The 12,248-nt window shown below is 41.0% G+C and overlaps 1 protein-coding gene across 2 annotated transcripts in view; it reads right to left on the bottom strand.

Annotated features, from left to right (window-relative positions):
• Window positions 1-12,248, bottom strand: part of BRAF (B-Raf proto-oncogene, serine/threonine kinase) — a 131,670-nt gene that overhangs the window by 50,647 nt on the left and 68,775 nt on the right. For both annotated transcript variants that reach the window (XM_030544009.1, XM_030544010.1), the window contains exons 4-6: window positions 4,592-4,695; window positions 3,264-3,366; window positions 358-506 (exon numbers count right to left, since the gene is read on the bottom strand). In XM_030544009.1, the coding sequence (XP_030399869.1) occupies window positions 358-506; window positions 3,264-3,366; window positions 4,592-4,695 (356 nt within the window). The remainder of the gene's footprint in view (window positions 1-357; window positions 507-3,263; window positions 3,367-4,591; window positions 4,696-12,248) is intronic.

Raw genomic sequence — 12,248 nt, 5'->3', positions numbered from 1 at the left:
CCTGCATCTAAACACATTTAAGTGAGTCACTATCATTCCCCTCGTAAGGAAATTTTTTTGACTGGATAACAACATATGTGACCAGTGCAAAGTTTATCTTGCTGAATCAAGATTTCAGCCCTCCTATTCATCTTCTAAGAAAGAGTTTCACAGTACAAACAGAAAACTTGAACTGGTTATCTGAACCAGCACTGAGAAAATAAGAACTGTATACTCTCACTGAAACAGCTTCGCTATTGTATTTTCTCAGACACTTCTCTTGACTTTTTCAGTCACATCTGTCAACTAGTTTTTGTGTCATATAAAGAAACTCGACAAAAGTCTCAATTAAAGAACACAGGAGTTTTGATTACTTACTCAAGTTGGTCATAATTAACACACATCAGTGGCACCTCTGTACTACAGCGCTGGTGAAATTTATAACCACAAGTCTGGCATCGAAATCCCTGGAAAAGCAGCTTTCGACAAAAGTCACAGAATGCTAAAGTGAAGAATGTCTTTCGTACCTGTAGTGTTGAAAACAAACAGATAGATAGTTAGATACTTTTGTAATCTGACAGGGCTCTATGTTTCCACTAAGATATTACTGTCATCTTGCCCTGGAAGAAACACATACAACTCTCTTTTTTGATCATGGAAATATACTTTTATATACAATAAGCAAAGAGTATTATTTTAAACACATAAAGATCTTATATTTGAAGTAATCTTAGTTATAAAGCATTATGGCATCCTCTCAACTTCTCATGAGACTAATATAAACACTCTACAAAGTATACTGAGTAATAAAACTGGAATGAGAATTTAGGACAAAGTTTTCAAAATTTGGTGCCTAGTTAGTCACCCAAATCCATACTTAAGCATCTAGACAGAAGTAGCTAGATTTTCAGAGGTGCGCATAACCATACTTCAGTAGGAGCGCAGAAGCATTTGGCACCTTTGGTAATCAGACTGCTTCATTTAGCTGCCTAAATATGGATTTAAAGTGGCTAACTTTAGCATCCAAGTTTGAACATTTTGATCTTTAGCCTCTAAGTGCCCCTAAGATTCCCTCCATCAGAATTAATGTGCATCATTCCATGAGCAGTAAAGACAATGGCCACAGGATTGTGAAGCAAAGTCAAAAGTATCCCTGTGTAACTGTAAAAGAAGCAACACTATTTCAAAGATATGACTCTTGAAGGCATTCAAAATGATTGAAGGAGAAAACAACTCAAAGATATTTAAACAGAATGTCTCAAAACACCTTGTACATAGTGGATTTGAGAGAAGGCCTGTTTTAGAGGGTTTTGTTTATCTTTATCAGATAACCCCTTTCCTCAAAATCAGAGGATTGGAAACTTTCAAATGGTTTATAATTAGACTTAGAGGGTTTAGATTTTTATTGGTAAATGTCAGTAAACATCAATGTCACCACACACACAAAACCATTGAAAAAATATTTCCATTATTAATTATTTCAATTTACAGACAGGCAAAGTAAGAAAAATGCTGCTTGAGAACTTATTAGAGTTTGATTTAAGGATATTTACCTTGTATATTTTGACATGTGACATTGACAATGTGTTTTAACAGTAATAAAGCTTTAACTTTTTGAATCTCAACATCTACTACCATTAAATAATTATTGTCTGACCAACCCCACTCATGAAAGCTCCCATAATTTCCCACAACTTAAATTTTTATCAAACTTAATATCATCAATTTGGGCTTGAATAGGGACGGAGAGTGGCTGGCTCACTATAAAAGCAATTTTCCCTCTCTTGGTATTGACACCTCCTCATCAATTATTGGGAGTGGACCAGATCCACCCTGACTGAACTGGCCTTGTCAACATTGGTTCTCCACTTGTAAGATAACTCCTTTCTCTTCATGTGCCAATATATTTATGCCCTTATCTGTAATTTTCACTCCATGCATCTGAAGAAGTGGGGTTTTTTACCCACAAAAGCTTATGCCCAAATAAATCAGTTAATCTTTAAGATGCCACCGGACTCCTCATTGTTTTTGTGGATACAGATTAACATAGCTACCCCTCTGATACTAAGCCTTCCTTGGCTCTAGTAAAGTTCTCTGGTCCAATGGAGCAGCTGGCCCACATTTCAGGTCTCAGTAAACCTAACTTCTGTTCATTCCAATTTGGAAGGACAATTGAATGTAGGGGTTGAAACAGCCATTGCCTACACTTAAATGTTGCATATGGTTTATTTCTTGGGCACAGTGTGAATGAAGTTTGCCACCTATCATACAGTGTGGACAACAGGACTACGTGGCATTGAGCAGACTGCTGGCTGGTTGTACTAATATCCTGAGGGACATCATACTTCCGAGTTCTAGAGAAAGAGTTCTTTTTAATGACCAGAAATGTTCCAGACTTAAACCCTTTCTGTGCAAAAATAAACATCGATGTTATCCATCACAATTATAAAAAAAAATAAATCAAATTCTACACAGCTTATTTATAATTTTGTTTAATAAAACCTGGAAATGTTTGTAATTGTTAAAAAAGAAGAAGCTACACTACAGAGCCACACTACAAGACACAAAACTTGTGTTCTATTTTGGTTCCCCCACCTTAAAAACACAACTAACCTAAAAGTAACACAAGCAAGATTTCCTGTAAGTAACAATCAAAAGTTTTAAAGGATGATGTCCAGAAATTTTTATAATCGCTTGTATGCATTAATTTAACAGTCCACTGTTTGTATAATACATCCTAAGCCTAAAAATCAAATGGCTTTTATTTAGATTTTGCACTTTTCCATGTGGTAAATGTTATTTCCAGGTCTGTGTATGGACCTAGAATGATCCAGAGGGCTTCTGTTAAATAGCTTCCATTCATGCAGCACCTCATCGGGTCAAAACATATTTGTGCACCGGCATCACTGATGATGTCAGCATAGTTCTCGGAATATGGTTCATTATTTAATTGCTGCTGCGGAGTCAGCAGGGAAGCACAGAACACATTTTATAAATACAACTATACAAAAATAGCAGATTATTACCACCACTCTGCAATGCAGTGGTGACTTAAAATGTTAAGGAAAGACAAGTTGTGTTTATTTTAATGTCAATTATCTCAACTGCAATAAGATTTAGTTCATCTGAGTCTGTTGGATTAAAAACCTCTTATGCAACAACCTTCCCCACCACAGATACAAATGTTTGTTCAAAAACAGACACAGTTATTTTGATTTAAAATGTTCAAAAGTAGATTCAACTCTAGTCAACGTTTTAGACAGTTCATAATACAAAGTACGTACAAAATTGTGTGTGGTAAGTGGCACATTCTCCAAGACTTCCACGTGCAACTCCTCTCCTGTGAGCCAGGAAATGTCAGTGTCCCAGCCAATGGGCTTCTTCTCTCTGAAGTGTAAACAAGCCCTTTATGGTTACCAACCTGCAAACCCTTGCAAACATTATGCTAAAGATGTGAAAAGTTGCTATCGAGAGGATAGTGGTATTGTGGGAGGTCTGCTATTCAGTCTTCCACTGTTAGAAATTTAAATGGCAAGAAATTAATCTGAGTTTACCCCCAAATAATTGCATCACTCTTGGACAAACATCAGCTTCAGCAAAGATCTACAACTGCAGAGAATGACTGGTCCTTTGGGTCCAAAATTGACAGATACTATTCTATCCATTCAAAGAAAAAGAGTACTTGTGTGACAATTTGTCCCCATTTTGTATACAGTATTGTAGTATCTGTATCAGTCCCAGGATATTAGAGAGACAAGGGGGGTGAGGTAATATCTTTTATTGGACTAACTTCTGTTGGTGAGCAAGAAAAGTTTTCAAGCCACAGAGAGCTCTTCTTCAGGTCTTGGAAATGTACTCAGAGGTCACAACTAAATACAAAGTCGAACAGATAGTTTAGCATAAGTAGTTAGAACATATTCACCTTGAATGGCCTCTTAGATTATGTGCTAACTACTTATGCTAAACTATCTATTCAATCTTTTATTTAAGGGTGACACCCTGAGTACCTTTCTCAGACCTGAGGAAGAGCTCTGTGTAACTTGAAAGCTTGTCTTTCTCTCCAACAGAAGTTGATCCAATAAAAGATATTACTTCCCCTACTTTGTCTCTCTAATTTGTCCCCACAACAGACTTTCAGAGGGCTTACTAATTTGGGGGAATGGTAGGATTTTAATTAGAAGTTTAATGATGGAAACTCATTTTAAGAGCTATTCATGTAAATCCTGCGTCTAACAAAGTTTTACTTTGAAACCCAGCTCAGGTAAAACCAAATAAAAGTTAAAAATTCAAAACAACTCTACTTCATAGTTTAAAACCAGATGTTTTCATATAGTTTTGCAGCTAAAACAGACTTCAAGGATAACAGCTTGTTGCATTCTGTTAGATATTTCCCCATAAACTTTTCATATGTCATAGCCTTCTAGGCATGGTTTTGTGGCTATCACCCCATATTTTGAGTTGGCCCAAACCATTCTAGCACAAACTAAATAGTTCATTCTGAATTTAGTGAGACTGATTTTAACCTTCAGTGTTGGATGGAATTGGCCCATGCTGTATACTCCTAGAAAGAACCCTGATAGCGTAAAATAACCACACCCCACATCAACCATACCCATCTTGTATTCTGTAAACAGCACAGCATTCTGGGATAAGACCCCTCATCATCAGAGCTTTCTTTAGACTGTCCCGGACTGTCACCCCACATCTTGCTGGAACCTGCAAGGTCAAATATAAGACATAAGCATTAGAGGAAGAGATTACAATTCACTCTCATGGTTGAAGCAAACTAAAAAGTATACAAAATGTTCAAAGTGCCACAATTTTCATTTTTACAGCACTTCACAGAATCCTAAATATTAATTTCTCAAAGTACTTTGCATATTGTGGACATTATGTAAACTGCATACAAACCACACCATTATGAATTCCATATCAATCCAAGCTCAGCAAATTTGACACCATCAGCTCAGGATTAAACAAAGACTGTGAATGGCTTGCCAACTACAAAACCAGTTTCTCCTCCCTTGGTTTTCACACCTCAACTGCTAGAACAGGGCCTCATCCTCCCTGATTGAACTAACCTCGTTATCTCTAGCTTGCTTCTTGCTTGCATATATATACCTGCCCCTGGAAATTTCCACTACATGCATCCGACGAAGTGGCTATTTACTCACGAAAGCTCATGCTCCAAAACATCTGTTAGTCTATAAGGTGCCATAGGATTATTTGCTGCTTTTAACCTAAATTTCTAAGGACATTTGAGAGAGAAAACTTGAGTGGACCGAGTGACCTTCTATCCTTATCCATTTTGCAACAGAGATGGCGGAGAGATAGGTAACTAAAAGCTATTTATATATATGATAATTACAGTACAAGCTCTTCAAAATTAAGTGGAGTGATGTGTCATTTAGAACTAAAAATAAACAGGCAATAGGCGTGGATGAATTAGCTTGAACTGGACTACTTGCCACAAGTTTATAAAATTCATTACAACAAATATTGAAATAAGATACAGATCTCTTCAATGGAAAATACCAACTTCAAATCTAGTCAATTTAAAAAGAGAAAAAAAGAGTTAATAGTGGTGGCTGGTAACACATCTGTCCTTGAGGCCCCTGCCAATATTTGTGATTCTACAGACACATTTTCCTATTTGTAAAGAATATTTTTCTTTCCCCTTTTGCTGTTTGACCCCCATGAGCAAAGAGTAGTTGAATACAAAGGAAACAGATTAAAACTGACCAAACACAAAATACTGTGAAGTACACAAACTATACAGTTCTCTAATACAATTTTTCCTCTAATCTCTTCCAGTTCAGTGATCTTCGGTGTTTCCTGTAACAGTAGTAAAGCTTTTTTTTTTTTTTTTTTTTTTTAAAGCAAACTGTGATTTTTATTTGACAGTGTTCCTTAAGCAATCAAAAAAAAGGATAAGACATATTAGAGTGACTAAACATATCAAACACTACCATTTCAATACTTCTGGTGCTATTTGCTGAACAGGGTTTCATTTGCTGGTATATACACCAATACTTTCCCTTCTGCTCATCCCTGGTATTTTATTTTTTCTGTAATGACGCCATTCCATGCTAGGAAGCTCCTCAGCCTTAACTAACCAAAAAGCCAGTCGGACCCCATGAAATGAAATTATTTATAGCCTATCTGGGGCCCGATCCAAAGCCCACTGAAGTCAATAGAAGTCTTTCCATAGACTTTAAAGGACTTTGGATCAAGGCTCAGTTGAGCAGCTAACATTTAAAAATTCTAAATGTAGACAGAAGCCTGTGTCTCCTACTTAAAGATAACAATGACAATCCTCTTCAAGGGCTTGTCTACATCACAAAGTTGCAGCGCTGGTGAGGGGGTTACAGCGCTGCAACTTAGGAGGTGTACACATCTGCAGGGCATCACCAGTGCTGCAACTCCGTTTACAGCGCTGGCCGTACTCCCGTTTTGTCTCGGGTGTAGAGGATCCAGCGCTGGTGATCCAGAGCTGGCAATCAAGTGTAGACACTTACCAGCGCTTTTCTTGACCTCCGTGGAATAAGCAGGTATCCCAGCATACCTGAGGAAGCCTCTCTGGTAATCAAGGAGGTCTCCTTCCCCGCGGTTTGCTCCAGTGTTCTACGAATCCCCCCCCCAAGCGGGTCTCCTTCCCCGCGGTTTGCAGGGGGGTTCAGGGAACGCGAGAGCAAACCGCGGGGAAGCAGGTCTCCTTCCCCGGTTTGCTCTCGCGTTCCCCGAACCCCCGTGCAAGCAGGTCTCCTTCCCTGCGGTTTGCTCTCGCGTTCCCCGAACCCCCGTGCAAGCAGGTCTCCTTCCCTGTGGTTTGCAGGGGGGTTCGGGGAACGCGAGAGCAAACCGCGGGGAAGCAGATCTCCTTCCCCGGTTTGCTCTCGTGTTCCCCGAACCCCCCTTGAAGCCGCCCAACAGCGCTGCAGTGTGGCCACATCTAACACCACTTGCAGCGCTGGTTGCTGTAAGTGTGGCCACTCTGCAGCGCTGGCCCTATACAGCTGTACTAATACAGCTGTAACAACCAGCGCTGCAAAATTGTAGATGTAGACATACCCCAAATGTCCTTGTGAATGCCACTTTACTGAGGTTACACTACTAATTGCATTTCTATGACTCTAGGTATATGCTCTCCTAGAAGGAAGAAATGGAAGTGACCTTTTCGGTCCCTATCCCTCTCCCTGTCGATGTACAATTGTTCCTTACAGTACATTTTATCTAGTCTATTTTAAAAGTTCAAAGAAATGGGGCTTCCAGTACTTCTTTTGTAGAAACTATTTTACAGGCAAATGTGTGTCAAAGTTTCTCTCGCTATACAGCCTAAACCTTCCCTTCCATAAATCCACTCCATTATTCCAAAAATACACCATTTATCCAACCTCCCCCTCTATAGTGTTTACATCCCACCCGTCAATTATTTGTAGAATTATGTTCTCTCTCCTCTCCACCCCCATGTACTTGTTACTTAGCCAAATTGTTACAGGTGGGACTGGTAGCACAGCCTATTATTAAGGTTGTCCAACACTTCCCATTATAAGACCCTGAGTTCAAGTGCTCATAACATTGCTAAACTTTAACTGTTTGGGTTGAAATTTTCCTTGCTAGGTATCTGCCTCATGCTGATTTTGACTGGAAAATTTCAACCAAAATGGGTTAACCATTTCCAAGAGGGCAGCTAGGGAAAAATATATTATGCCCAGGTTTTAAAAAATTGACACTTTTTCTTTGAAATGCTCTAGCATTGGACCAGGGACTTGAAATTTGGCAGGGGGTGGCCTTTGTCAGGGCTGTGCCTTTTGCCATCCCTGTGAAAACTCACCCAAATTTGGCCAAGTTATAAGCCTTTGAAAAAAATCACAGTTGACACCTGCTCACTAAAGATTTACTAGAGCTTAATACCTAAAATCTCCAAAAATTCTGTCCTCACTGAGCATGCTCCATCACCTTCCAGCTTCTCATGCTGACCAAACTGTGCATGCACCATCCCCACAGAGCAAATGAGCATGCTCCAGCCCAGGGGGTTCAGAAGGCTTTACCTGTAATAGCTGTTCTGGTCTGGGAACACGGAGCCTGTCTATCCTGTGCTCTGTGATCCTCCTGGTGGCATCTAGACAGTGTGGAGGAGGAAGCTAGCTGACTTAAGTGCAGAGGGGATAAGGGAAGGGGTTGATTGGGACAAGGAGTTTAGTAGGACTAGGGGGACAGAGGGAGGGAGAGAAACTGTGGGCTTGGCTATACTCAAAACTCCAAAGCGCTGCCACGGGAGTGCTCCCGTGGCAGCGCTTTGAACTGCGAGTGTGGTCACAGCGCCAATGCTGGGAGAGAGCTCTTCCAGTGCTGCAGGTACTCCACCTCCCTGTGGGGTTTAGCTTGCAGCACTGGGAGCCACGCTCCCAGCCCTGGGGCACTGTTTACACTGGCGCTTTGCAGCGCTGTAACTTGCTACGTTCAGGGGGTATTTTTTTCACACCCAAGTGAGAAAGTTGCAGCGCTGTAAAGCGCCAGTGTAGCCAAGGCCTGTGACTGGGATTTGGAGGAGGGAGACTGGGTCTGGTCTAGCAAGGATATAGGGAAAGAATAGGGCAGGCTAGGACTGGGTGGGTGACAAGGTAGGGGAGGCTGGGACTGGGAGCTGTAGGGGGTAGACACTAGGACTGGGAGCCACTGAGGAAAGGGAGGTGGGGGAGAAAACAGGACTGGGAGCTAATTGGCTGGGGGAAACCTAGCTGGTTTCCATTAAAATTTTTGAATGATTTGGCATGTTCCCACAGAATGTTTCAATTCCATCAAATCAAACCTTTCTGACAGAAAACTGCTCACCGGAAAGTTTCAGACCAGCTCTAATCCATACCCTTATATTCCTATCCAAGACAGGCTGAACTAAATTTTGATTTTGGATTCAATGAGACTACATAAAATGCTTTATTAAAATTTACATATCTACCACTTTCCTTTCTTATCCATTTATTCTGCAATTATATAAAAATAAACTACGTTAGTTTGGCAATATTTATTTCTTATAAACTCAGGCTGCACATTGCTCATGTTTGTATTATTTCCAGAAGTCTAGTGATTTATTTTTTCTGAATTTAAGTTACTTATATGCACTCTTCCCAACAGTGCAGTTTGAGACAATCTTGAGTAAAACAAGAAGAGACATTTAACTGGCCAGTTCTCGTTCTCAGACTCAGCTAATATTTTTTAATCAAGGATAAATAGAATAGTTGCTGGGACAAATTATTTTCTTACATAAGCTGTAGGAGAAGGTGCTGAATATATATTATAAGTGAACACTGCAGAGTTAAGGCTGTGTAGATTGTGAGCTGCATTAAGTACTTAATAAAAAGTAAGTTACATCATTTTTAACAAATGACTCAGTTTAACCCATTTGATACACTTTTCATCAAACATTCAGGAAAGTATTTAGCCATGTGCCTAGCTTTAAGGATGTAATAGTCCCAATGAAATGAACAGGATTACTTGTGCTTAAAAACCTTCCTGAATCAGGGCTGTAGTTCAAATTAATCTGTTTAGACAATCAGTTGTTCCATTTCTCAGTTCTTTTGTTCTTATCCACTTTTGCAAATATTTGATATGTGTATTTGCGACCATATGGCTGAAAATACATTTATTAACTGGAGTCACAAGGATCTAAGCAGGTGTCTAGAAATGCTTTATTTCACTAAATCTGTGTTCAATTCCAGTAACACTGTAATAAGAGGATATGGGGCTATATCCCTGAAATAACTCTTGCATCAATTTTCTAACATCAGACCTTTCACTTTGGGAAATTCCCAGGAGATAGAAAGCTGGTTCCATGCTGTTAAGCAAAACTGTATGATGGGTTATTTTGCTGCATGAAAGCAAAAAGAACATATGCTACTGAGTGCACTGAGACATGGACTCTTGGATGGAAGCTCCATCCAAACTGCTCATTTGATATTTGGGGGCTTTGAATTTGAAGGGTCTTTGGTTGGCTCATGAGGAGAGGGAACAGGATCAGAGAGGAGATCAGACAAATAGGCAGCAATCAGGAAGGGAAGTACTGTAGGGCTCTTATAAGATTAGGTTTTCCCTCTGGGAGTAAGAAACAAAAGGGTTACTGAAAGCTATTGTAATGTTTCTTTTATGTTTAATCAGGTTAAATAAACGTTGAGTGGTTTTTCAAACCCAGAAGTCAGAGACCATAGTAGTTTTGAAGAAATCTACATGGCCCTGAAAGCAGAGTTAGGAGAAGCAGCCAGGATCACCCAATATTCACAGGCAAGCATCCTGAGAGGAAGCTGAGGGTTAGTGCCCTAGAGCCACTGGTGTTGAACAAGGCCTGGCCCCAGGAAGGGGCAGATCATGACACACACCATGGTATCCTTTTAGTATTTTACTATGAACTGTGTCAATTTTGTTTGCAAGACTGGCATGCCAAAAGTAAAATGAGTTTACTTACCCGTAACTGGAGATTCTTCGAGATGCATGGTCCCTATTTATATTCCACTGAGGGTATGTGCATGCACCACGTGCCCAGAGCTGAAGCTTTTGAAAGCAGTACTGTTCGGTGGTCTGCGCACGTGCTCTGTGCCACCTTGCGGTCTCCTCTGAGGCAATAAAGGATGCAGTGGGCCGCTGGCATGTCCAGGTCCTTCTCTACTGCAGAGCTGTTGAATCCGGAGCAGAGGGGAAGGAATGTGAGTTTGGAATACAGATCAGGACCACACATCTTCAGTTACACGTAAGTAACTTCATTTTCTTCTTCGAGTGATGGTCCCTGTTGTATTCCAAAGAGGGTGATTAACAAGCAATGCCTATGTGGGAGGATTGTGCGAGGAAACTGTGGAATGGAGGACTTCTCCTCTGAACAAAGCGTCCGTCGCAGAATCATACATTACAGTGTGGCGTGTGGAAAAGGGGCGTACCAAACTCCACGTGGATGCCTTGCATATGTCTGCGAAGGGCACTTTGTGGAGTACAACTATAGTTACTGCTTGCACTCTCATGGAATAAGCCTGAATCTCTTCAGGCAGGGATCATCCCAATAACTGATAGCAGCACGTAATGAATCCCGAAACCCACTTGCAGATTCTCTGGGTGGAAATGGCTTGCCCTTTCATTCTCTCCACTATGGCAATGAAAAGTCATGGACATTTCTGAAAGGGCTTTGTCCGATCAAGATAAAAAGCCAATGCCCTTTGAACATCTAATGAGTGAACCTTCTTTACTCATTTGAGGCGTAAGGCTTGGGGAAGAAGGTAAGTAAATGTATGGGTTTATTGAGGTAGAATTGGGAAACCACCTTGGATAGGAACTAGGGGTGAAATTGTAAAGAGACCTGGTCTATATGGAAAGTGGTGAAGGGGAGGTTAACCATCATGGCTTCCAGTTCACCATCCCTCCTTCCTGATATAATGGTGATGAGCAAAATTACTTTCATGGAAAGGAGAGATAGTGAACATGAGGTCATAGATTTGAAGGGGGCAGACATCAACAGGGTGAGGCTTAGGTTAAGGTCCCATTGTGGGACAATAGGCTGAATGGGAGGATATTTTCACAGAAGGCCCTTCCAGAACCATACAGTCAATAGGTGGGTAAAGATTGAATGGCCGTCCACTAGCAGGTGAAAAGCACTAAGGGTATCTGCATGCACCTTAATGGAACTGAGGGCCAGTCCCAAGTCCCTCAGATAAAGGAAATATCCAAGAGTAGTGGGATGGCCACCGCTTTGGACAAGGCCCTTCCGAGTAGCCTAAGCAGTGAAATGCATCCATTTGGCTCAATATGAGAGTCTTGTGGACTCCTTCCTGCTGCTTCAGAGGACATCTTGCACTGCCAGTGAGCATTCCTGTGCTAGTGGAGGTGTCCATCCAAAAACCAAGCCATCAGATGAACAGTGTGCAGGTTAGGGTGTCTGAGTTTGCTGTTGTGTTGGGTCAGTAGCTCCAGAAACATCCAAATTGTGAGTGGAGGGTTGTTTGACATACAGAGGAGAACCGGGAGCCAAAATTGGCAAGGCCATTAGGGGGAAAATCAGGATGGCTGTTGCTTTCTCCCATCACTTGTGGTAGGAGGGGTAAAGGGTGAGGAGGCAAAATCTGTGAGATCCGACTAATCGAGGACTCGGGCATCCCCGTGATTGAGTTTCAAATCCTCCCCTTGAACAATACTGGGTGCATTTGGTATTGCTGTGGGATACAAAAAGATCCCTCACCGGGGTTCCTCGGCGATTAGAGAGTCCTGCAATTCCCATTCATGGTCAGTTGCAA

Source organism: Gopherus evgoodei, chromosome 1 (genome assembly GCF_007399415.2).
Source record: "Gopherus evgoodei ecotype Sinaloan lineage chromosome 1, rGopEvg1_v1.p, whole genome shotgun sequence".
Lineage (NCBI taxonomy): Eukaryota > Metazoa > Chordata > Testudines > Testudinidae > Gopherus > Gopherus evgoodei.
Note: the sequence above shows the minus strand (reverse complement) of the source record. Positions and strands in the feature narration are given on the sequence as shown.